Source organism: Pelophylax lessonae, assembly GCF_965119305.1.
Source record: "Pelophylax lessonae genome assembly, chromosome: 5".
NCBI lineage: Eukaryota > Metazoa > Chordata > Amphibia > Anura > Ranidae > Pelophylax > Pelophylax lessonae.
Window position 1 is genome coordinate 270443328 of NC_138772.1, and position 27702 is coordinate 270471029.

Genomic DNA, 27702 nt, shown 5'->3' on the forward strand with positions numbered 1-27702 from the left:
AAAAAAATATTTTTTGTTTTAGGTTATAAAATTTTGTAAATAGATATGTTTTTTCCTGCACTGATGACAGGGTTCATACACATTTTTACCAATAAAATTCCATGACATTTCCATGACTTCACGTAAATATTCATGACCTAAAGTTTCATGAAATGTCTATGTATACATGTTAAATAAGAAGAAAATCCATGTCACACCCAGCATATTTTTACTAAAATAAATGACAAGCTTTGTAGTGTACAGTACCTCTGCATTTAGGGTTTCGTTTCTGGATACAGCGCGACTCAAAATGGTCCCTTGTTTTACAGTGGATGAGATGGAAGCACCACTGCCGCAGCTGGGAGCCGGTGTCACTTCAGGCGCACGGGTGAAAAAGCCAGCAATCCGAATGGAAGCTGTCGAGCACGCAGCTGCAGACTGGTGCTTTGCACCTTTAGCGTGGGTAGACAGCGCTGCCTCTCCCATGTTCGAAATGTCAAACGTTTTACGACACACACTGTACATTTAGCACGTCCCAGGTCCTGATCTTTCTCAAGCCACCTCTCATACTTTTCATCATGAAGCCATACATTTTAAAGCTGCATTTCCCTGGCATTGCTACCCTGTGAACACACTAACTTTAGCTGAAACTGTTACCCCCATAAAGTTAACTTGTAATTTTACCAATATACTGTAACTGGAGAAAGAAGATTAATGGCCACTCCTGCTTGGGGATAAAGCTTCAGTTCAGGCAGTCATGATGGAGGTGCACCCGGACTGGTATGGATGGCACAGTCAGATGCACAAAATGCGGCGCTTACTCTTTAGGCCCAAGCCACAGTCATGATGGAGGTGCAGGTGGACTGGTATGGATGGCACAGATGCACAAATGCGGCGCTTACTCTTGTCTATACTCCGGGGTCAAGTCCTGGGAAAAAAAGTGTGGGGCTGTGGACCTGATACAGGAGGTGGTCAGGGGCTGTGGACATAATACAGGAGGTGGTCAGGGGCTGTGGACATAATACAGGAGGTGGTCAGGGGCTGTGGACATGATACAGGAGGTGGTCAGGGGCTGTGGACATGATACAGGAGGTGGTCAGGGGCTGTGGACATGATACAGGAGGTGGTCAGGGGCTGTGGACATGATACAGGAGGTGGTCAGGGGCTGTGGACATGATACAGGAGGTGGTCAGGGGCTGTGGACATGATACAGAAGATGGTCAGGGGCTGTGGACATGATACAGAAGATGGTCAGGGGCTGTGGACATGATACAGAAGATGGTCAGGGGCTGTGGACATGATACAGAAGATGGTCAGGGGCTGTGGACATGATACAGAAGATGGTCAGGGGCTGTGGACATGATACAGAAGATGGTCAGGGGCTGTGGACATGATACAGAAGATGGTCAGGGGCTGTGGACATGATACAGAAGATGGTCAGGGGCTGTGGACATGATACAGAAGATGGTCAGGGGCTGTGGACATGATACAGAAGATGGTCAGGGGCTGTGGACATGATACAGAAGATGGTCAGGGGCTGTGGACATGATACAGAAGATGGTCAGGGGCTGTGGACATGATACAGAAGATGGTCAGGGGCTGTGGACATGATACAGAAGATGGTCAGGGGCTGTGGACATGATACAGAAGATGGTCAGGGGCTGTGGACATGATACAGAAGATGGTCAGGGGCTGTGGACATGATACAGAAGATGGTCAGGGGCTGTGGACATGATACAGAAGATGGTCAGGGGCTGTGGACATGATACAGAAGATGGTCAGGGGCTGTGGACATGATACAGAAGATGGTCAGGGGCTGTGGACATGATACAGAAGATGGTCAGGGGCTGTGGACATGATACAGAAGATGGTCAGGGGCTGTGGACATGATACAGAAGATGGTCAGGGGCTGTGGACATGATACAGAAGATGGTCAGGGGCTGTGGACATGATACAGAAGATGGTCAGGGGCTGTGGACATGATACAGAAGGTGGTCAGGGGCTGTGGACATGATACAGGAGGTGGTCAGGGGCTGTGGACATGACACAGGAGGTGGTCAGGGGCTGTGGACATGATACAGGAGGTGGTCAGGGGCTGTGGACATGATACAGGAGGTGGTCAGGGGCTGTAGACATGATACAAGAGATGGTCAAAGGCTGCAGACATGGTACAGGAGATGGTCAGAGATTATGGACATGATACAAGAGATGGTCAGAGATTATGGACATGATCCAAGAGATGGTCAGAGACTGCGGACATGATACAAGAGAAGGTCAAGAACTGCGGACATGATACAAGAGAAGGTCAAGAACTGTGGACATGATACAAGAGAAGGTCAAGAACTGCGGACATGATACAAGAGAAGGTCAAGAACTGCGGACATGATACAAGAGAAGGTCAAGAACTGTGGACATGATACAAGAGAAGGTCAAGAACTGCGGACATGATAGAAGAGCACTTGGGGGCCGGAGAGCAGAGGGGAAGCAGAGAGCACTGGAGGAGCTGAATGGCACGGAGGGGGGGGGGGTTACTGGGTTTGGAAAGCATTGCAGGGGGGTTGGAAGGTGCAGGGGGGGTGGAGAGCACTGGGGGGAAGCAGGGAAAACCAGGGGGATGGTGACTGACCTTCCTGCCGCTGCCTTCTTCACATGGAGATGCGGGCGGCCCGGCGGACACGGGCCTGACACCCCCCAGTGCGGCGATGCGGGCGGCCCGGCGGACACCAGCCTGACAGCCCCTCCCTCCCCGCTGGTACGCCCCTGGGAGCGGGACAGTAAGTGCACTATTTCTTGGTTTCATGTTTAGGCGGATCAATCCGCCGCAGAGTTCCTAACCTGTCACAGTCTATTCATATTGAAGAGGCCAGTGACCAGGCTTCAGCTGTGCAGCGCGCTGCGGCTGATTAATCCGCCTAAACCCGAAACAGAGAAAATAGTCCACTTACTGTCCCCCGCTCCCACAGAATACAGGGGGCCTGGAGACATTTTCTAAATTAAATAGTTGCACAAAATTCCATGACTTTTCCAAAACTTAGTGGGGTTTACTCATTTTCCATAACTTTTCCAGGCCTGGAAAGTGTCATGTCAAAATCCCATGACTTTTCCAGGATTTTCATGACCGTATGAACCCTGTGATGAGCACTGATAAGGCCGCACTGACAGGCACTGATGAGGAGGCACTGATGGGGTGGCACTGATATGCAGCACTGATGGGCACTGATAGGTAGCACTGATAGGCAGCGCTGATGGGCACTGATCGGCGGCACTGATAGGCAGCACTGGTGGGCAATAATGGGCACTGGTGGGCGGCACTGATAGATGGCAATAATGGGCACTGGTGGGCAGCACTGAGATGGCATTGGTGGGCAGCACTGATAGGGAGGGCACCACTGGCAGGCTCTCTGAGCCCCGATTGCCATCCCTGGTGGCCATGGTGGGTATCCCTGGTGGTCATCCCTGGTGGCTCTAGGGCTGCACTGGTTCTAATTACCAGCACAGACCCTCCCTGTGATCAGTGAGTAATTAGTAAAACTCACTGATCCCCTGGCTGCAGCACAGATCGTCGTCTTCTCCTTACTGACAGGATCTGTGTGAGGAGAAGAAGAGATCAAAGCCGTTACAACGGCTGTATTTACATTACATGACAGCTGTGATTGGACACAGCCGTCATGTGATCAGGAGGGCCAATCACAGGGCCCTCCTGCCAAAACTTGCTGCTCTGTGTCCGAGGGACACAGGCACATCGAGATTGCGCCGCTGCGCGTGCCCGCGGCGGCGCGATCTTGCTCCTTCTGCAGGACGTTCGGGAACGTCCGATCAGAAGGACGAGACTCCCACCCGGCCGTATATGTACAGTGGCCGGGTGGGAGGTGGTTAATATTTTCTCTGATCTAATCGGCTGTGGTAATGATTTCACAAAATGGCTAAATTGGAGGTATCTCCGTTCATCCAATTTCATACCTTTATCATTCAATTTTAAATCTTGAAGTGTCTTAATACAACCCTTGTGAACTATATCTTTTAATTGAGTGTCTCCTATCCAGTTTCCAAATTTTTCCTCATTCCCTGGTGGAAAACATTTTGTGCCCATAAGTGATATTATATTCCCATTTTAATTGTTTATTAACCCTATCCCATATTTTATATACCACCCTTGTCAATTCATGTACCCCTTGTGATTCCCTATATTTTGGTGGGATCCATATTGTCTTGTGTAAGTGTTATTTTGTGCACATTCTATTTTAACCCATCTTTTCACTGTTATTTCTTTTGTCCATTCAGTCATTCGTGTGATAATTCCTGTCCTATAATACCTTTCTATGTCTGGTGTCGCTAAACCTCCCAGTGTTTTACTTCTTGTGAGAACCGCATATTGCACTCTGGGTTTTTTCCATTGCCATATGTATTTTGTCATCATAGTTTTCATTGCTCTAAAAAAAAGCTGGGGGAATGTCCACTGGTAATAAGGAGAACTTGTACAAAATCTTGGGTAGAAAAAACATTTTGATGACATTTATTCTCCCAACCCAGGAGATTTGATTATTAGACCTCCTCCCTATATCTTTTTTTTATTCATTTAGTAAAGGTACAAAATTAGCTTGATAGAGTTTTTCAATTTGTGCTGTTATATATATCCCTAGGTATTTTAATTTGGATTTTGCCCAAGTGTATGGGAAAAAAGATTTTAGAGCCTGTTCTTCTCTGGTGTTTAAACTAATATTAAGGATTTCGGATTTTACTGGGTTTATTTTTCCGTATTCTTTTAATTCTTTTTGAATATTTGGAAAGGTAATCCTGGGGTTCGTAATATAGAACAATAGGTCGTCTGCTGCAATTTTATGATCTTCTTGTTCAACCTTCACTCCACTTATATCTCCATGTTGTCTTATCTTTGCCATTAACGGTTCTAAAGCGAAGATGACTAGGGGAGAGAGGGGACATCCTTGTCTCGACCCGTTGCTCATCTTAAAGCTTTCTGATAGTCCTCCGTTTATCTTGATTTTTGCTGTTGGGTTTTTATATAGTACCTCTATCCATTGCCTCATCCTTACTCCAATCCCTACATTTTTTATGGTCTCCTTCATGAAGTCCCAATCCACCCTGTTGACGGCCTTTTCGGCATCTATCGACAATAGAAGAGAAGGGACATCATTATTTTTAGTTTTTTGTAGGAGTAGCAGGGTTCTTACCACACTATCCTTCCCTTCTCTACCTGGCACAAATCCCGATTGGTCTGGATGAATCCAAAGCTCCAGTAGACCTTTTAATCTTGTTGCCAAGATTTTTGCAAATATTTTAGAATCCACATTTAATAAGGCAATTGGTCTGTAGCTAGAACAAAGGGTTCGATATTTCCCCTGTTTCAGTATCACCGTGATATGTGCCAGTAGAGATTCCTCCCTTAATTCTTCTTTTCCGATTTTATTCAAATATGTATGTATCTTTGGGACTAGAATTTCTCTAAATCTTTTATAATACCTTACTGTATATCCATCTGGTCCTGGGCTTTTCCGGTTTTGGGTAGTTTTTAATGCGTCTCTTATTTCCTCTTGGGAGATGGGAGCATCTAGAAGTTCTAATTTATCCGTTGATAGTTTAGGTAGGTTTGCTTCCTTGATATATCTTTGTATATTTATTATTCTCTCGTTTTATTTGTTGTGTTTCTTCCTGGCGGACATTATATAGAGCACTATAAAAAGTATGAAAGGCACTAGCTATTTCTGTTGTCAAGTTGGTTGTTTCTCCTCTACTGTTTTTCACTTTTTCTATATAATTTCTTGATTTTTTTCTTCATTAATAGTCTTGCTAAAGATTTCCCAGGTTTATTGCCAAATGTATACCTATGTCTTGCTAGTTTATTGAAGTAACATCTGGTTTCCTCTTCCAATAGATCTTTTAACGTATCTCTTTTTAACACAAGGTCTTTTTCTATTTCTTTTGTTAGGTCTTTTTTATGTCTTTGTTTTAATTCGTATATATTTCCGTTGTTAATTTATTTATTAAACTGGTCCTTTCCTTTTTTTTTTTGAGGCAATAGATATTAATATCCCTCTGATATATACTTTATGTGCTTCCCAGATAGTCATTACTGAGGTTTCGGGGGTTTCATTCTCCTGAAAGTATAGTTCTAGTTCTTTTTCTATTCTGCTTTCTATTTCCTCATCCTGGATTAAATCTTCATTTAATCTTCATGTCCTTGTTTTTTGAGAACCTGAAATTCTTATTGTTAAATTTGATGGTGCGTGGTCAGATAGAGTTATTGTTCCTATCTCTGTACCCACCACCGATTCCAACAATCGATGGTCAACAAAAATATAGTCCAGTCTTGAGCACATCGAGTGCACAGAATAGTAGAAGTAATCTCTTTTTTTTGGATGTTGAATCCTCCACGCATCCACTAATTGAATCTGGTGCAATTTTTTCTTTATTTTCCTAAGTTTATGCTCTCCCAATATCCTAACACTCGATGTACAATCAAGACCTGGATCTATACAGTGTGCTCACCTGCTTCTCTCAAGGCTGCTCCCTAATGCAATCTCCACGCTGCTTGTTGTTCATACATCCAGGAAAGTTCAACTAACCATCTGATCCTGCCCTCCCCCCACTGCTCTTCTCAACTGTGAAGATTCCGGGTTGTACACAGGAGGAATTTGGCAATCAATTAATCAGTGTCTGAACTTCTCACTATTTCTCCCTGCTTATTTCGATAATAGATTGAATATTTTCCTCCAATAGCTGCGAATACTGGTACATCGCCACAATATATGAAACAGGGTTCTAGTGGAGTTGAAGCCTCTCCAGCAGAGTAGCGAGGATGTGTCATATATTTTGGCAAGTCTATGTGTGGTGAGGTATCATCTTAAATTGATTTTAATGGTTAGTTCCCAATGGTTTGCGTAGTGAGAGGCAGAGTGTGAGTATGTTATGGCTTGGCTCCATTGGAAGTCATAGAAGCATGTGTTAAGATCTGCCTCCCATTGTAGCATTTGCTTGGACTTGGTGAATTCAATGTTCCCTTGTAGGGAGTTGTAAAGAATAGATGTTCCCTTTTTCTTTACTGGGTGCCCTAAAAAAATTGCCATACCTTTGGGTTAAGCGTAAGTTTGGGGGGGGAGGGGTATATTTCACAAAGTGTAGTATGCGCAGGAGAGTGAAATAGAATGAAGGGGGTAGGTAGAATTGTTTGATAAGGGCGGAGGGGGTTTGAAGTTTGTCATCATTCCAAAGCTGTTTTATTAAGGTAAGACCTTGTTTCTCTAGATCACGTACTTGGATATCCGGTATGATGTGGTTTAGGGTATTTAGGGGTATGAAAAGATGGTGTACTCGCGCCTAGGTATTTTTGTAGGGTATTTTGGGAAGCAGCAAGTAATCAAGAACACTACTAGAGTAGTGATCTCATGGGTAAGTAATAGATGTAAAAAATACTGCGCTACCCTGGTAATTTTTTGTAATGTGACAGTAAAAAATGAAAAAGTGCACATGCAATCTTGTAAACAATGCTCATATAATAACTTGTTGCTGATATATATTACTATAAAATATTCAATAATTAATCAATAAATAATTCTGTGAAATACCGTGATAAAAACTCTTAAAGTGCACGTGCTAAATAATAAATATATGCTAAATGAAATTGCTTTCAATATATTAAATATAACGCACAAAAAATATTACATGAAAGTCCAATATGAAAATAAGTCCATGAAGTGAACACAAAATAGGTAAGTGCAAAAAACGTGCTCAAAAACTCTCGGTGTGGGGATAAAGTGATGCGTGCTGGTGATCCTTGGGTTCTCACACTCTGTGCCCAGGGGTAAGGTAGCACACTTACCAGAAGGTGTGGATTCCAATGGCGTACGCCAATAGGAATCGAAAACGCTTTGTCTGCTGCTCCTATGTATGGATAGGTGGGTGGACGATCTCCTTATGGATAGGGATGAGCATTCAGCATGGAAGAAAGAAGGTAGAGGCTCCTCATAGTGTAAAAAGGTTTTTTTCCTTTTATTAAAACTTCAAAAAAATCGAACCTTCTCGAACGCCGAGATTCCAACTTCCGGGTTCGGCGCAAGCAGCGGGTACAGCTAGCGTCCTATGTGTATCTCAGCCGCGAGGCAACATAGGAGCTCTAAGAGCGGCTTCAATATTATTCTGACCCCGCAGTCATTTTGGGTCGAGTTTGTTTTTTGCTGTGTCACCCACGTTTTTTATCTGGAGTGTTTTTTATCATATTTGGAGTGTTTTTAAAGTCTGCAGTACAGATCGGGGGTTTTATGGATTTTTAGTTGGATGGTGTATGTGAAGATTGATGTGATTTTTTTTGAAGTTTTAATAAAAGGAAAAAAAACTTTTTACACTATGAGGAGCCTCTACCTTCTTTCTTCCATGCTGAATGCTCATCCCTATCCATAAGGAGATCGTCCACCCACCTATCCATACATAGGAGCAGCAGACAAAGCGTTTTCGATTCCTATTGGCGTACGCCATTGGAATCCACACCTTCTGGTAAGTGTGCTACCTTACCCCTGGGCACAGAGTGTGAGAACCCAAGGATCACCGGCACGCATCACTTTATCCCCACACCGAGAGTTTTTGAGCACGTTTTTTGCACTTACCTATTTTGTGTTCACTTCATGGACTTATTTTCATATTGGACTTTCATGTAATATTTTTTGTGCGTTATATTTAATATATTGAAAGCAATTTCATTTAGCATATATTTATTATTTAGCACGTGCACTTTAAGAGTTTTTATCACGGTATTTCACAGAATTATTTATTGATTAATTATTGAATATTTTATAGTAATATATATCAGCAACAAGTTATTATATGAGCATTGTTTACAAGATTGCACGTGCACTTTTTCATTTTTTACTGTCACATTACAAAAAATTACCAGGGTAGCGCAGTATTTTTTACATCTATTATTTAGGGGTATGTCTACAGCTATGTTCCGTGGGGTAGAGGGAAGGTGGGCTATTTTCCTTCATGTGGTGACTGATGCTATTGTTGTCAGGAAAAGTGTATTTAGCGTGAGGGGTTGCCATGCATCCGCATACAGAAGGGAGGTCAAAGAGTCAGTTTTAAGGAGACGTTGCTCGATTTCAAGCCACAGGGGAGTGTTGGAGGTACTGAACCAGTGTTTTAGTTGGTCTAGATGGGTCGCCGTCAAGAAGTCTTGTACATCCACCATGCCCATTCCCACAATTGATTTATGTTTGATAAGAGAGATATACAAGCTTCTGGCCCTTTTGCCCTGCCAGATAAACCTGTGGAGTTGGGATGATAGGGTGCATATGTGGTTTTACTTGACAAGGATAGGTAGGGAGCGAAAAATATAAAGGATCTGAGGCAGAATTTGCATCTTGTAGGCCGCAAGTCTTCCCATCCATGAGAGCTCTACTTTTGAAATTGATTTTAGTTGATTTTCTATTTTTGTAATCAACGGTCTATAGTTTTCATTGCATACGTCGGAGTAGGAGGAGGTGAGTGTGATTCCCAAGTAGCGGATACTTTTTTCGGCCCAGGTGTATGGGAATGTTTACTGAAGTTTTTGTTTTAGTGACTTTGGGATAATCATGAGGGATTTGGAGTGATTCACCTTGTAAAAGGATACTGCACTGAACAAATTAAGTATGTCATGAACGTGTGGGAGTGTTATCAGGGGTTCAGTTAGTAGAAGGATGACATCATCCGCAAAAAGGTTGATGATGTGCGCAGAGTCCCCAAATTTGAAACCTGAGATTTGCGGGTGGGAGCGTAGTTTTTCAGCAAGGGGTTCAATTATGAGATTAAATATTGTTGGTGACAGTGGGCAGCCTTTTGTGATCCTGAAGGGTTTGGAAAGTAAATTGTTAATGTACACCTGGGCTGATGGTGAGGAATATAGTGCAAGGATTGCCGTGAGGATTTTGCCTTGGAATCCAAATTTTTTTTAGGACTTTGGTCATGTATCCCCAGTGGATTCCATCGAACGCCTTCTCTGCATCTATTGAGAGAAGCAGAGAAGGCGTCCGATTGCGCTCAGCGTAGTGCATCACGTTTAGAATCCGCCTGGTGGCGTCAGATGCTTGTCTGCCGGTGACGAATCCAGACTGGTCTGGTCGTATCAGGAAAACGGAATTTTTGTAAAATCTTACCTGTAAAATTCCTTTCTCTGAGTCCTCCGACAGTCGCCGCCTCTTCATATTCGTCACATATGGGGTATTAGACTTTGCTCCGAAGGAGTAGCTAGGCAACAGAATATGTTAACAATAAAGCTTTAACATATCCCACCCTCAAGGGGTGGTCCCCTCAGTCAATACCCTCCTACTTCCTGCAACCATATCTCAGTTTTAGTGGAATAGCAGTAGAGTATACATTCAAACCCCAAAAGAGGGGCGGGGGCGGCGACTGTCGGAGGACTCAGAGAAAGGAATTTTACAGGTAAGATTTTACAAAAATTCCGTTTTCTCTTACGTCCTCCGACAGTCGCCGCCTCTTCATATTCGTCACATATGGGGACGTCCCAAAGCAGTGCAAACATGAGGGGTGGGAAACGCATCCGCGCCGAAAGGCAACGCAGTCTCCACATCAAAGAAAGGAACCTTACCAAAGGAAGGAAACCAGCTGGGCAACAGCAAAAATAAGTGCTCAACAGGAGCAACAACCCAGGAAAAGACAAAAAACCAGGGGATACAAAACTTATCCCAACAGCCAGGAGTCCCCAACAAGGGACCCTAGGGAACAGCCGCACTAAGAACCTTGCGGCCAAAGGAAGCATCCGCCGATGCCTGAACATCTACTTTGTAGAATTTTGTGAAAGTGTGTACGGTCGACCAAGTCGCCGCCTTACACACCTGGGCTACAGAAGCCCCATGACGACAGGCCCAAGACGTACTCAGAGATCTAGTAGAGTGCGCCTTCACAGGCACAGGGGGAACCTTCCCCTGCAAGGCATAGGCCTGTTCAATGGTCTGCCTGATCCATTTGGCAATGGTAGAGGCGGAAGCCGCCATGCCCTTCCGAGGACCCTCTGGAAGAACAAACAAGGAGTCCGTCTTTCGAAAAGACTCAGTCGATTAAAGGTAAACCCTAATCGCCCGAACAACATCCAGAGAATGCAATCTCACCTCCTTTGGATGTTTAGGCTTCGTGCACAACGAAGGCAAAACAATATCCTCGTTAAGATGGAATTCCGAAACTCGTTTCGGCAGAAAAGAAGGATTAGGTCGCAAGACCACCTTATCCAAATGAACAACCAGGTACGGAGACTTGCAGGACAAAGCCGCCAGTTCCGACACTCTGCGAGCCGAAGTGATCGCCACCAAAAAGGCGACCTTTTTGGACAACATAGACAACGAGATCTCCCTGATCTGTTCAAAAGGAGCACGTTGTAACACAGATAGGACTAGATTCAAGTCCCAAGGGGGCAAAGGATCCCTCCTAGGAGGAACCAGATGCCGCACACCCTGAATAAAAGTGCCAACCAAGGAGTTGGAAGCCACGGGACGTTGAAACAGAACGGCCAGCGCAGACACCTGACCCTTTATCGTAGCCAGCGCCAAACGCTGATCGACACCCGTCTGAAGGAAAGACAGCACACGGGAAACCGAGTACGTGCGGGGTGAAAACCCCCTGGACTCACACCAGGCAAAATAGGCCTTCCAAGTACGGTAATAAACCTTTCCCGAGGAAGACTTCCTCGCGTTGATCAAGGTATGAACAACCTCTGGAGAGAGACCCTTCTCCTTCAGGACCTCGGTCTCAACAGCCAGGCCGTCAAAGCCAGCGACTGTAAAGCAGGATGGTAAATCGGTCCTTGAAACAGTAGATCGTCCCGAAGAGGCAGACACCAGGGGGCGTCGACCGCCAGATTCACGAGGTCTGCGTACCAGGACCGGCGAGGCCAGTCCGGTGCCACAAGAATCACCGTGCTGCGTTCCGAGTGTAACCTGCGAAGGAACCGGGACAGCAACTGAATCGGTGGAAACGCGTACATCAGCCTGTACTGATGCCACGGGGCCACTAACGCGCCCGACGCGTCTGCCCGAGGGTCGCGCGTCCTTGCCACGAACCTCTTCACCTTGTAGTTGAGGCGAGACGCGAACAGGTCCACATCTGGAAGACCCCACTTCGCGCACAACATCTGGAAGACAGCCGGATGGAGAGACCATTCCCCCTGATCCAGGGTCTGGCGACTCAGATAGTCCGCCTGCCAGTTCTCCACTCCCGGAATGTGAACCGCCGTTATCGCCGGGACATGAGTCTCGGCCCAAGACAGAATGTCGGCCACTTCTCGAGCCGCTCGGGCACTCCTGGTGCCCCCTTGGTGGTTGATGTAGGCCACCGCCGTGGCATTGTCCGTCTGCACCCGAACCGGGCAGCCCTGCAGCCGGTCCGTCCAGCGATGAAGACAGAGCCTTATCGCACGCAATTCCAGAATGTTGATCGGGAGGGAAGACTCCGCCTCCGACCAGGTCCCCTGGGCGGACAGAACGCCCAGAACACCACCCCAGCCCGACAGGCTGGCATCCGTGGTGATTATCGTCCACGAGATCGGACGAAACGACTTGCCCCCGGACACCAACGGGGACTGGAGCCACCACAGAAGGTTTTCCCTGGTGCGATGACTCAACGAGATCTGAAGATCCAGAGATTGAGGTCGCCCGTCCCACTTGGACAAGATCTCCGCCTGGAGACCCCGCGTGTGAAACTGCGCGAAAGGAATCGCCTCGAAAGCCGAGACCATCAATCCCAGACATCTCATACACGTCCGCAGAGACGAGTTCGGAACGTCCCTGAGGGACCTGACTTCCTCCTGAAGAGTCCTGAGTTTGTCTTCCGGCAGGAAGACCTTCGCCTGCACCGAGTCCAGTATCATTCCCAGATAGGGAAGACGAACCGACGGACTCAGTGTCGACTTTGGAACATTTATCGTCCAACCGAACTCCTGCAGAGTTTGCATCGTGACAGACAGGTCCTTCTCCAGACCCTGACTGGTCGCAGACCGAATCAGAATGTCGTCCAGATACCCCAGGACAGAAATGCCCTGGGCTCTCAATAATGCCAGAACCGGTGCAAGCACCTTGGTGAAGACCCGCGGAGCCGAGGCGAGCCCAAAGGGCAACGCCACGAACTGGTAGTGATCCTCCGCAATGGCAAATCGAAGGTATCTCTGATGACCCTCGAATATGGGGATGTGAAGATACGCATCCTTCAAATCGATGGAGGCCATGAATTCCCCCGGAACCAGGGCAGCCACCACCGAGCGCAGGGATTCCATGCGGAACTTGCGAACCCGCACAGAGCGGTTCAGAGCTTTCAAGTCCAGAATTGGACGAACCTTGCCCTCCTTTCTGGGCACGGTGAACAGATTGGAATAAAACCCCCGAAATCTGTCCCGATGAGGCACCGGAACCACCACTCCCTGAGCCCTCAGGTCCCGCACCGCCAGGTGCAGATCCCGCAGGCGCTCTGGAGACAGTTGTAGATTTGAGGGAAAAAATCTGCTCTCTGGCCGAGAGAGAAACTCGATCTTGTAACCAGATCGAACGATTTCCAGAACCCATCTGTCCCGCACACGGGCCAACCAGGGCTGAAGAAAACCGAGCAAGCGTCCCCCCACCCCAAAACTGGGTGAGGGCGCCCCTTCAGGCCGAACTGTTATGGGCCGCAGGTCCGGATTGGCCGGACTTCTGTTTCCCAGACCAGGGTTTCTTCTGAGAGCCCTGGCCCTTGAACGGTTTGCCCTTGTAGTGCGGCCGAAAGGCACGAAAGGACCCCTGAGGGGGCCGAAAATTCGCATGCTTCTTCCCAGAAGCCCCCTTAGCCTTGGGGAAATGGGGCAAGAGAGTGCTCTTACCCCCGGTGATCCCCTTAATCAACACATCCAGAGACTCCCCAAAAAGGTGAGACCCATCATAAGGCAGATTGGCTAAGGTTTTACGTGAAGATTGGTCCACCGACCAACATTTCAACCAAACCAGGCCGCGAGACAACACCGCCACGCTGTGCACACGTGCAGCCAACGGAATCAGGTCCAGGTCCGCATCACACAGATACATGACACCCTGGTGGATCTGATCCACCATGTCCAGGGTCGCCGCCGAGGCCGAATCGGCCGCTAGGACGCGCCTAAGCATCTGCGTCCAACTTGCGATCGCCTGGGCCGCCATGAGAGAAGCAAATAGAGCTTTAAGCATAGAACCCGTAACAGAATAAGTATGACGGGCAAGAGACTCCAGTCTCCTATCCGTGGCATCACGGAAAACAGGGGATCCCTCTGCAGGAATCGCAGTGGCTTTGTTCAAAACCGCAATTGCATGATCCACTGGTGGAGGCACACACCACCGTTCATCAGTGGCAGGGGAGAAAGGATAACGCAGCTTGAATTTACTTGGTACCGCAAAAGGTTTGCGCAGATCGCGCCATTGATCCTTTACCGCGCGCTGAAAATCAGCATTGCAGGGAAAAACCTGCGGCGTCCTGCGTTTTCTCTGCGTCCCATAAGCCGCCAAGGCAGCGGGGGGACACACTTCGTCCTGCAAACGTAGCGTCTGCTTAATGGAAGCAATCAACTCATCCATGATTGCAAGCTCTTCAGGCGAGCCAGGGGGAGAATTATCAACCCCCTCAACCTCAGCCTCTACCTCAGACCCCACTAGATCAAGAGAGGAGCGGGACCCCGATAGGGAGGTCCCTGCCAGAACAGCCCCATCACCTTCACCCTCAGAATCGGAGGACAGAGTAACTCTGGGCCGTTTAGTAGATTGAGCAGCCACCAGCATTTGCACCTGGGCAGCAAGGCCAGCCACAATAGTGGCTAAATCCCCCCCTGGGGGGGAAACAGCGGTCCCCTGGCTTTCCACCAATACTGTGGGAAACTTGCCCTCCTGAGAATCCATTGCCCCTGTACGCCAGACAACCAAGGGTTAACTGTCCCCTTTCAGCAAGCGCGGTAAGCGCAGCCCACCGCACACACTCAGGCACAATGAGACCCCCACAGGGAATATACAGACTGAATACAGGCAATGGACAACAGGAATAGAAGGATAAAACCTGAGGAGACCCTGCTGCTGCCTCGACCGGTGTTCCAGGAAAAAGGCAGTGATGCTGCCAGGGCGCTCTATGTAAGCCTATGGAGGCTACAAGAAAATGGCCGCCGTGCATGTAAACCATGCGGCCGGAGCGGGCGCCGGTAAAATGGCGTCGTTTGGCGCCGAAACCGCCGCTCCACAGTGCATAAAAACACACACAATTTCATCCCATTATATGGATACATGTTAGATCGCCGCAGCGATCGCTGTATATGCCCCAACATGCCATTAAAAACATGCCCCACAGCACACAGCTTCCCACACTGCCCAGCCTGACACACACAGTGTCATACAGCTCCCCCCCCCCCTTGCAGCCCACAGCATGCAGCCGAGAGATAGGGAGACAAGCAGTGTGATTTAAAGGCAGGTTACACAGTCCCAGACTGAGACCCCCCCAGACAGACAGGTCCCCACATAGACACACTTACCTCATATGGCGTGGGGAACCCGCACAGGCAAACAAACCGCTGCACATGAGGCAGGGAGAGTCGCAATTCAAGACGCACACAATGGCGGTTAAGAAACCGCACAGCGTCCGGTGAGGTAGCCACCTCACCAAACATCCCTGCACCGAACAGGGATGGGTCGTTCACCGTGCCAGGAGCGTTACCTGGCTGAACGCTCGATGGCAGACTGGGAAGCCACTGACCCACGACCTGCGATCAGGGGGATCAGCCCGAGACCCAGTCCGCATGATCCTCTTCGTCCGAAGAACTAACTAATGCTGACAAAAACAACAGCTAAGTAAAGGTAGAGAAAAAACTCAAATAAAATATTAAAAAGAAGAAAGAGTCTGGGACAAAAAGTCCCAGCACAGAGAGAGCCAGCCACTCCTGACAAGCTAGACATTAAAACTGAGATATGGTTGCAGGAAGTAGGAGGGTATTGACTGAGGGGACCACCCCTTGAGGGTGGGATATGTTAAAGCTTTATTGTTAACATATTCTGTTGCCTAGCTACTCCTTCGGAGCAAAGTCTAATACCCCATATGTGACGAATATGAAGAGGCGGCGACTGTCGGAGGACGTAAGAGAAAGTAAGTTTTTGTTCTAGTCTTTTGGCGAGTTTTAAGGAGTGAAATGGGTCTAAAGTTAGCCGGACAGTCAGGGTTCTTCCCCGGCTTGGGAATGGTCACAAAGTGTGCTCCCAGCATTTCCTGCGGGAAGCCTTGGCGCTCTGCAGCCGTATAAAACATGCGGGTCATGTGGGTGATGAGGGCTGGGGAGAAGGTTTGGTAATATTTGGCAGTGAAGCCGTCGGGGCCAGGGGATTTACCACACGGCAGCGATTTGAGTATTTGGAGAATTTCCTCCGGGGGAATTTCCTCCGGGGAGAAAGGTCGGCTAAGTTCTTGTAAGTCTTGTTGGGTTAAGGATGGGAGGTTAAGGTCGGATAAGAATCTGGTTATGTTCTCTTGGGAGGGTTATGCGGTCGTAACATCGTTATTTATATTGTAGAGCGTCTCATAGTATGCAGCGAAGGCATCTGCGATGTGCGGCGGATTAGTCAGTTTGGTCTTGTGTATTGGGTGGAATAGGTGTGGAATTTTTGATTTTGTCCTCTGGGCTTTAAGACTGGAGGCTAAGAATTTACCCGCTTTATTATGTTGGGAGTAATATTGGAGCCTGAAGTAGTTCAGTAATTTAGCGTGTTTTTCTAGAAGCAAAGAGTGAAGCTGAGTCCGCAGGGCTTGGAGTTTCGGTAGAATTGCAGGATTGGGGTGGTGTTTGTTTTGAGTCTCCAGTGCCTGGAGGGTGTGCAAAGTGTCCTGAAATTTTTTGTCATAGTTTAGTTTAGCCTGAGCCCCTAGTTGTATTAAGAGATCCCTCATGAGCGCCTTATGGGCGTTCCATAGAGAGAAAACATCTATATCTGAGGTGTCATTCTCTGCAAAGTAGTTAGTAAGTTGTATTTTAAGTTTCTCACCCGTATGTCTGTCTTTAATAAGTTGCTGGTTGCAGCGCCAAACTTGGGTTATAAGGCCGGGGGATTGTTCTTCAATCGCTATGCATATTGGAGCATGGTCTGACCATGTTATGTCTCCCAATACAACACAGGAGACTCTTTGCAAAAGCCATTTATCCACTAGGCATAAGTCGATTCGAGAATACACATTGAATATAGGGGAATGGTATGAGTAATCCCTTTCCAAGGCGTGGAGACAGTGCAAGGCATCATAAATGTCCTCCGTGGCCATCATGTTGGCAAGGGGAGAAGCTCCACGCCGCCCCTGAGATGTAGAATCGAGATCAGGGTCAAAAAAATCTCCACAAATCAATAGGTGACCCCTTTTGTGGTGCGATATACATTTAAATAGTTTACGGAAGAACTTGGATTGTTTTGTGTTAGGTGCATACACCCCGACAATAGTATATAAGTTAAGAGTTGATGGTATATACCAAAAGCACATATCTGCCCCCTTCATCAATTACAGATGAGTGGCGAGAAAATGCGACAGAGTTCCAAATGGGAATGAGGACACCACATTTCTTGGCTGTGAATTCAGAAGAAAAGGTGTGAAGGAAGTCTTTGTGTTGGTACCTTGGAGTCGCGTTCTTTTTCAAATGAGTCTCTTGGACGATGACAATGTCCGTGTCTGTTTTCTTCGCTTCTTTCCATAAAGTCAGTCTTTTGGCCAGATGGTTGAGACCACGGGCATTCACTGATGGATATTTAAGTGCATGTTCCAGGTTCATATGTTCATAGTTGTGAGTGAGGGACTATAGTCTACCAGTAGCTTAGTTCCATTTGATAAGCAAAGAGGTCCGGTTAACGGGATGTTGCCGGGGAGAAAAGAGGAGGTAGCAGGTCTGAGATTGCTATGAGGTTGCATTGTCAATTTCCTGGTACATAAGGCGATGGTGGAAGTGTAGATGTTGAAAGCTTGAGAGCCTTGTGAGAACAGAGAGAGTAAGCAGTAGAAAAGCTGAGAGGCAGAGCAAGGAGTTTAAAAAGAGTTCAAAAATCTGAACCATGTTTGCAGAACAGCTGCTAACAATTCTTGGAGGGCAAAAAGGTAAGTTTGATCCGGTTTGCAAAACGGAGGAATTACTCCATAGAGAGAACAGCCTCTGAATGAGGTTGGGTATGAGCAGGTTCTACCGCTCACCCTCACTTGTGATGGTCTCTGCGCCTATCCCTTGCGGTATTTCTATCTCTTTGCGAGCGAGGGAGCGCCCTGATGAGGTGAGGCAGCCATGGGGAGATCTGCTGGTAGAATCTTCCAGTCTGTCAGGAGTCAGAGACCTTCCTCGAGGGAGGTTATGACGGAAGTTGTTCCGTCTCTTGTTATTTTAGGCGTTGCCGGGTATTGCCACTGGTAGCCTATATTGTGGTTACGCAAGGCCTTGGTTATTGAGATTAGTTTTTTTCTTTTCTGTAGGGTGTAGGCAGAAAGATCTGGTAGAACTTGTAGAGATGCAGCTTGTTCAGGCAGCTGGTCCTTCTTCCTGAATTCTGTCAGGATTGTTTCTTTGGCTTGGTAGTAATGTAGCTTCATAAGGACGTCTCTCGGGGGTCTCCTGAGGCAGAAAAGCAGGTTTTGGAATTCGGTGAATTCTGTCGATCGTGAGGTCATTCGAGGTAAGCGCTGGGGCTACCGCTTGGAACAAATCTTTGACATAATGCGGCAATTGCGAGGCATGTATTGTTTCAGGGATTCCCCTTAATTTTAAGTTGTTGCGCCTCGAGCAACCTTCAAGATCTGCGACTTTAGATTTAAGCCACACTATTTCTTCGGAGTGGGAGTCATGGGCGTCAACCACATTATCATAGGAAGTCGTACAAAGGCTTAAAGATTCTTCCAAGTCATTCACCCTGTGGCTTAGTTCTTGTATGTCAGCCTTACATGTTTGAAAACAGTTGAGCATATCTGCCTGTAGCGAGGAGCGAAGTGAGATGAGCATATCCTTAATGATTATATCAGACATGGGTTGTCCCACTGCAGGGAAGGATGCAATAGGTTCGACTTGCGGGGTCGGGTCTTGGGGACCATTTGTGTCCATGCTGGGTTCTGCAGCATCTTCTTGCACAGATTATGTTCTCGGCCTTGATTTCGCTGGGCTACTGGTGCTAGGAGAAGGAGGGGCGGAGTATCCCTCATGATCCCTGTTGGCAGCAGGTACTGGTGCTGTAGGATCAAAGACAAAAACCTGCTAGGTTCGTTTGTTGTCTCCTGCCGCCATCTTGTTGTAGTCCTTTGCAGACAGGGGTAAAAAACCCCGCCAATTTTTGAAGTTTATGTTCATCTCTTGTGCGGCGAGACATTATGGGGATGTGTAGAGGAGGTATACCTTTTCGAGTATATGGTTGTGCGCCGCAGAGTGCGTGGATCTGGCTGTTCTCTTCTATGATGTGGTGAGGTTAAAGTAACATAGGGTCTGCTAGGTCAGCAGGTGCCCCCACCTCTTGTCAGTAAGAAAGGAAAAAGAGGACACTATGAGCAGGCTATGATGTAGAGCAGCACAGACAGGCAGTGTTGTGGCTCTGTTTGTGGGAGGTGGCAGCTTCACATGCAGAGCAGAGAGGTGCTGGTGGCCAGGGTCTGCAGAGTGTCAGCGGTGATAAAGTAGACTGTGTGAGGAGGAGAAGGGCTTCTATGACTGCAGATCAGGAGCGGTGAGTCCCTGGGGGATCTGGATTCAGGCTGTGATAAGGGAGGCTGGATCCAATATGGTGGCCGGCCGCGGTAGGCCCGAGCCAGGAAATGTAGGGGCAGTCAATAGGTCCCTCAATGACGTTGGGGTATAGTGGAAGACACAGAGGGCTTAATTTATTCAGATGGATGGCTGATGGGCTCACTGCCGGCCAGGTACTTACTAGAGCGCGGTGGCGGCGGTCCCCGTGTAGGCCGCGGGTCTCGCTGCGGGTCAATCCAGCCTCCTGGATCAGAAATAGTGGCAGAACCAGGTGCCTCCAGGGGTGCTCAGGCTGTGGGGATGTTTTGTCAGTGAGATCCCGGCTCTAGCTGCGCTGATGGAGATGGATGTTGTCTCTGGCGGTCTGGAGCTCCAGAGAATGCGTCCAGATCGGCTGACGTCCGGTCACGTCCCTAAATCTCAAACTAATTTTAATCACAACAGAAAATATAAAACACGCCAAATGTTTAAACTAAATGTACCATTTTCAAACTGATGGAAGCAACAAGCCTCAAAGTTGGGACAGGGCATGAAAAAGCTGGCAAAATAATTGGTAATAACGGGAAGAACATTTTGCAACTAACTAGATTAAAAGCCAACAGGTCAGTAACACAACTGGGTATAAAAAGAGCAACTTAGAGTCAAGAGTGTCTCTGGAGTATAGATATGCTGAGGTGAACCAATCTGTGAAAAGCTGCATCTAAAAATTGTTGAAGAATTTCAGAATAATGTTCAACATAAATAGCAAAGAAATGAAATTGAAATACATAATCATCCACAGTACAAAGTACATATGATCACCCAAAGATTACAAGAATCTAGAGAAATTTTTGTGTACAAGGGACAAGTCCAAAATGCAATATTGGATGCTCATGATCTTCGGACCCTCAGATGGCACAGCATTAAAAACAGGCATGATTCTGTGATGGACATCACTGCATGGGCTCAGGTATACTTTAAAAAATCACTGTATGTGGACACAGTTTGCCATGCCAAACAAAACAATGCCATACAATATAGAAATTCCTTTGTCTTCTCTTGGCCAAAGAAAACTTAAAAAGGTCTGTTGCAAAGTGAGAAAATGTTGTGTGGTCAGACGAATCGAAAGTTGATATTCTTTTTGGCAATTCTTCAGACTAAGACCTCATGCACACAGGGCGTTTTTGGAGCTGCTTTTAGGAGTGTCTATGTTATTTTATCGCCTCATGCACACACAGATAATTTGAAGCTGTGAGTGGCATAGTGGTCATGCATCCTCGGGTGACGACACAAGGGGGCGGGGTCTCCAAGTGACATCACCGGGTGGCCACACCCCGCAGCTATATAAGAAGCCACAAAGAGCGTAGCCGGCATAATCACAGGAGACATCGGAGGAGGACCGGGTTGGCGGCGGAGAAGACCTGAGGCAGAAAATCAGAAGATTTTTAATAAAGGACTTCTCAAAACCCTCTTGTCATCATTTACACTACACTGCCTTTTTTGGGGTGAACAATGTACCCCATGCTTATTCAGATGGGGGGGTCGGATCTGGGGGATCCCCTTGGTACAGGGGGCATTCAGATTCCGATAAGACCCCTGCCCGCAGGCCCCCACAACCACCACCCAGGGTTGTCGGGAAGAGGCCCTTGTCCCCATCAACATGTTGAGCGCGTGTGGCCTGGTATAGTTCAGGAGGGGGTGGGGCCGCTCGCTCATCCCCACCCCTTTCCTGACCTGCCGGGCTGCATGCTCGGATAAGGGTCTGGTATGGATTTTGGTGAGGACCCTCAGAGCACAAGTCGCACCACAAGTTGGATCATCATGATCCAACATGGATGCGTCCAATATTCAAATCAATGGGCTTAAAGCCGTATCAAATACGGCTCACAGGCAACCATTGATTTTGAATAGAGGAAGAAAAACGCTGCTAAAAGCCAACGAGGCTAAACACGCATTAACGCCAATGGAAAAAGCTACCAAAAGCAGGTTTTTACAGCTGCTTTTTCCTGGTGTTGGTAGTGGCTCTGCAGCTCGTTTTTCCTAATGCCCTGTGTGCATGAGGCCTAAAGAGAAGAGGGACTTTCCAGCTTGTTTTAGTGCTAAGTTCAAAAGCCTTGCATCTCTGATGGTATGGAATAGAATGGGCAGCTTGCACCATCACCAATGGAAAGGCACCATCAATTCTGAAAGATATATTCAGGTTTTAGAGGAGCACACAGTATGCTCCAAACTAGGCAAGGTCTTTTTTAGGGAAGGCCTTTTAGATTTCAGCAGGACACTGCAAAGCCACATACGGCACCTATTACATAGTTAGGTTGAAAAAAAGTCTATCTGGCTCCTGATTGCCAACACAGGGCTCTGGGCTGTGATTGAACACAGCCGATCAACAGGTCCGGGCATCAGGTCAACGGGTCCACATCCTCCTGTGCATGAGCTGCCTGCGCGCTTCCTATCAGTGCAGCCCCATAAGGGAGAAAAATTACCTATTTGAAAAATTTTATAACAAACTATAACAACTGTTTCTTTTTTCAAAATTTTCAGTCTTTTTTTGTTTGTTCAGCAAACAAAAAAAACCCCAGTAGTGATTTAATAACACCAAAAGAAAGCTCTATTTGTTTAAAAAATGATTAAAAATTTGGGTACAGTGATGCATGACCGCGACATTGGCATTCAAAATGCAACAGCGCTGAAAGCTGAGAAATGGCCTGGGCAGGATGGGGGTTTAAGTGCCCAGTAGGCAAGTGGTTAAACTTGATAGGTTTTCAGTTTTCTATTGTGAATAAAAATTTGATTTTTGTCTTACCTTAAAATAATTTTCTCCGTTGTTCATTGACGTACACCGCTCTAGAATTTTCCTGACCATTGGGTTATACTGCCCCCTACAGGAGTAGGACACTAGACAGGAAAAAGCTTTACCACGCCTATGGGGCAGTCCCAGGGGACATACTCCCACACTCTGCTATAGGCACTCAGTTTTGTTGCAAACCGTGTCAGAAGAAAAAACCCAACTCAATAGAGGGGTGGGTGCTGTGTCCGTAAATGAACATCAGAGAAAAGGATTTTACGGTAAGACAAAAATCCAATTTTCTCTTTCGTTCATTGACTGACACGGCTCCAGAATCTTCTTGACCATTGGGACGTCCCAAAGCAGTGTCAAACATGAGGGGTGAGAAAACAGCAGAAATTCCCAAAAGGCTAAAACTAGCCAACCAGGTAACATGGACCTTAACCAGGAACAACTGGAGCTCACCTGAAAACAATGCACCCTACAGCAGCCTGCAAAACCTTGTAGCCAAAAGCAGCATCCACAGATGCCAGTACAACCACTTTATATCATTTTTTGAAATTGTGCACAGACGAACATTTTGGCCGCCTTGCAAATCTGTGTACCTGACGCCTGATGGCGGAAGGCCCAAGAGACACTAAACGCCCATTTAGAATGCGCCTTAACAGGGAACGGAGGAACCTGACCCTTGATTGAATAGGCCTGCACCCCCGTCTGTCATATCCATCTGGAAATAGTCACGGCAGACGCGACCAACCCTTTGAGAGGTCTATCCGTAAGGACAAAAAGATTTCCCCAAACGACTCGGTTGCCACAAGGTACACCCTGATCGCCCGAACCACATCCAGAGAGTGCAAGGCAATCTCCTTTGGATTTTTAGGCTTAGGACACAGGAAAGGCAACACAATGTATTCAGACAGATGGAAACCAGAAAACAACCTTAGGAGGGAATGACTGACATGGACGAAGCACCACTTAGCTCTGTGAGCCACCAGGTAAGGTGAACAAGACATCGCTGCCAGCTCTGACACCCTGCCTGCAGAAGTAATAGCCACCAAGAAGGCTACCTTCTGGGACAATGTAAGCAGAGGAAGCTTGCAATTTTTATTTTTTTTTGAAAGGCGGTTACTGGAGAACCGACAGCACCAAATTGAGACCTTACAGGGGAAGCCAAGTGGCGAACCCCCTGAAAAAAGGTGAGAACCAAAGAATGTGTATCCAAAGGACGTTAAAAGAAGACTATCAAGGCCGAAACCTGGCCCTTGATGGTACACAAGGCCGGGCGTTGCTCAACACCTCGTTGGAGGAATGCCCAAATCCGAGCCACTGAAAAGGAACAGGGATCAACCAAGAGACTCACATTACACAATGTTCGTATTCCTAGAGGTAGATTTTCTAGCCTTTAACAGTGTGGGAATCACAGATTCAGACAACCCCCTATCCTTCAGCACCTGGCTTTTTAAACAGCCAAACCATTAAAACCAGCGACTGTAAAGCAGGATGGAAGATTGGACCTTGGGAGAATAGATCTTCTCTGAGAGGAAGTCTCCAAGGGGCATCGGCGACCAGATCGGCGTACCAAGACCGGCGAGGCCAGTCTGGAGCCACTAGGATGGCCGGAATCCCTTCTGCCTCGATCCTTTGCAGGAGTCTTGGCAGAAATTGTAGCGGGGGAAAGACATATATAAGATAATATTGACCCCAAGGAGCCATCTGTGGTAATCCGCCTACCAATTTTCTACCCCTGGAATATGCACAGCAGAGAAGGCTGGAACAAAGGGTTCTGCCCGCCTTAGACACTTCCTGTGCTCCCTTGGTGATTGACATACGGCAGGGCATTGTCCAAATGAATCTAAGCCAGTCACCCCTGAAGGCTATTTCTACAATGAGCCACAGTTTTTCGCCCGAAGTTTCAGTATATTGATCAGTGGTCTTGACTCTTCCATAGTCCAGACCCCTTGAGCACATCCATGCCCAAAACACCTCCCCACCTGGACATGCTGGCAACCGTGAGGACCATCGTCAAGTACAAGCGCCGTAGAGCGAAGGCACCATATTAGGAACCCTCTTGTATCCCGGCTCAACAGGATCAGATTGTCTAGAGACTTTGGATTCTTGTCCCACTTGGCAGGAATGGTCTCTTGTGGAACTGTGCAAACGGAACTGCCTCGAAGGTAGACCCAATTAGGCACAGCACCCACATGCAAGTCCTGAAAGATGCCCAACTGCCAGACAACAGGAGCCGATGCCCACACGGGAAGCAGTGGCTTCAGCCATCCTCACAGGGGCTGTCTCACAGATAGGTTCTGCCGAGTAGGCTGCAAAGCCGCAGTCTAAATTTTAGGCGTGAGGCGGCTTCCCCAGCCCAACAACCGCCGCAGGGAGCCCAAAACACATACCTGCCCCAGTCACTAACCACCAGGAGGCAGGGAACATGCTCAACCCCCCCCCCCGTGCACCCGGAAAAAAAACCCTGGTCAGCAGCAACTACAGCCGACCCCCCCTTAGCAGCATGTGACAAAGCAACTTTACAACCGCATCTGGGGAGTGGGGTGGGTTGAGGGGCCGAAAGATCCACAGTGACTGTTTAAAGGGGCTGGAGGAAAGGGGGGGGAAGGGAGGGGAACGCGGGGGTCCGACCATACAGGGGATGGGCCGACGGCCACCCCAAAAGACCACCAGCGGAAAGGGGGGAGCACTACTTTTACCATGGAAAAGGGAGGGCACCGCTTCGGGCAGACCACTGCACCATCAGAATGGGGGTGCTTCGGGCCAAGAGGCACGCTGCGACTCAGGCCAGGACCAGGTCGTATTCGCCCTAGCGAGACATTTAACTCGCAGGCCAGCCCCCATCCAGTTCGCTGGCTGGACGGGGGAGTCCCTAAGGATCTAGAATATCCAATCCGTTGCCCTGTCCAGCAGTTGATTGTAGCTCTCACAGAAACAGAAAATATAGAAGGAAAAAATGCTAGGACCAGAGATCCCAGCAAGGAACTAGGTCCTTACTCCTGACTAGGCAGGAAAAAAAAAAACTGAGTGCCTATAGCAATGTGGGAGTATATATCCTGGGACTGCCCCATAGGCGTGGTAAAGCTTTTTCCTGCCTAGTGTCCTACTCCTGTAGTGGGCAGCATAACCCAATGGTCAAGAAGATTCAATGAATGAAAATATGTTTTTCTGAGATCTGCAAATCATTGCATGTAGATTTTACACAGCAGTCCAACTTTTTTGGAATTGGGGTTGCACTATGCAAAGCTAAGGGGCAGCAAATGCTGACTCTGCCATCTAATAAGGAGGCAACAGTTTATTGAAACAGCTTTTTAGACTTGTTTAAACAACTGGTTCTTTCCGATAGCCATCTACCTGATTTAAAGATACAAGGTTGTTGCCCAATATGTTGAAAGCAGCCAGGACAGGTGACTGCGAGCTCTTGCATATGAATCTTTTAAACCTGCCACTCTGCAAAGGTTTTAGGATTAACCTCATTCCTATATAAACGTAAAGCAAAACCCAAAAGAAAACATATTGCAGCTTAACAATTCTTAGAAGTGGTGGCTGCATTCAATTAGTTTCTTCAGGCTATTTTCAACTTGGTTTTCACTGCTGTTTGGTTTTGGGTTTAGAAGTATTTTAAAAAGGCCTTGAGAAAAAAAAAAAAAAAAACACATGTATGCCTACCTTATTAGTAATCCATTCTCTACCATACTGATAAACATTGCTTGCAGCAGAGTTGAGAGCTGTCTGGACAACCTTTGCTTCAGGTAGCCAACTGCAGAAACAAAAATATTACATACATTTTTATATCCAGAGTTAAAGGCTAGCTGTACACAAAAGATGAAGGACATTTGTGCAATATCAGTTTAAAAGATTTTTTTTTTTTTTGAAGGTTGAATTTTAAAATGTAGAAACCAATAAGGATTTAAAGATGTGTACACAAAAAAAAAAAAGAGCAAAGTGGAAACTTGTACAATAGCATTTTAAAAGATTGATTTTATCAAAATTAAAGCATCAAAGTGCATAATAATATAAAGATAATTCGTAAAAAAAATACCAAATCTCCAGCAGCATCCTCTTTACTAATATTTGGGTAACATAGGTACCCTATACGCAATATTAACCACCTCAATACTGGGCACATTCACCCTCTTCCTGCCCAGGCCAATTTTCAGCTTTCAGTGCTGTCGCGGTCATGCAAAACTGTACCCAAATAAATTTGTATTATTTTCTTCACACACAAAGATTTCTTTTGGTGGTATTTAATCATCGCTGGGTTAAAAAAATGTAAAAAAGTCCAAAATTGAAAAAAAAAAAAAAAAAAAGGTTTGTTTGTAAAAAGGCCATTCTCCTTCACTGATGTGCGCTAAAGAGGCTGCACTGATGGGGTGGCACTAATATGCAGCACCGATAGGTGGCACGGAAAGGCTGCACTAATTGGCACAAACTGGTGTCACTGTTGGGGCTGCATTGTAATCAGGGCGCTGATGATCAGTGCCTTGATTACCTTTACACGTCTCCCCCTGTGAGATGTTGCTGATCGGCTCTCCTCTCCTCACAGTGTGAGGAGAGCCCATAAACAGCATATCCTTGTTTACATGTGATCGGCTGTGATTGGACACATCTGATCACATGGGTAAAAAGCTGCGGCTCTTTGCCAAGATCGGGGTCCTGCCGTGTTCTGGGGAGACACGGTGCGCGATCGCGGCTTAACTGGGTGTCACCATATGACTGACGTCTTTCCAGAAAAAGAGCTGCCCTGCTCCGCTGTAATTTTTCTATACGGTGATCAGGAGGCTGGTATGTAAAAAACAGTGTGCTGATGACTGAATAGGTTTAAAGATAATAGAAGATGTTATATGAGTTATGGTAAAACGTGAGGTCATAAATATTAGAATTTCATATTAACTGCTGACTGGAAATTAAACCAAGGTCCACAATCCCACACACTTATGTTTTTATAACTTAATAAGGCAACAATAATTAACAAATTCATCAGAGGTAATTGCAAGATGAGTACACTGGATGGAAAAATTGGATTTTTGACTAGTAAAATACATTTCTCTGATGGTCATTGACTGACACAGCTCTTCATCTTCATGACATTAGGGTTATGCTGCCCCATACAGGAGTAGGACACTAGGCAGGAAAAAGCTTGAGCACACCTATGGGGCAGTCCCTGGGGGTATACTCCCACTTCCTGCTATAGGTATTCAGTTTTCTAACAAGCAGTGTCAGAAGAAAAAAA

At 46.9% G+C, this 27702-nt stretch overlaps 1 protein-coding gene across 2 annotated transcripts in view; it reads right to left on the minus strand.

The window, feature by feature from the left end:
- Window positions 1–27702, minus strand: part of TMEM245 (transmembrane protein 245) — a 420809-nt gene that overhangs the window by 160921 nt on the left and 232186 nt on the right. For both annotated transcript variants that reach the window (XM_082259498.1, XM_082259497.1), the window contains one exon: window positions 26139–26229. In XM_082259498.1, the coding sequence (XP_082115624.1) occupies window positions 26139–26229 (91 nt within the window). The remainder of the gene's footprint in view (window positions 1–26138; window positions 26230–27702) is intronic.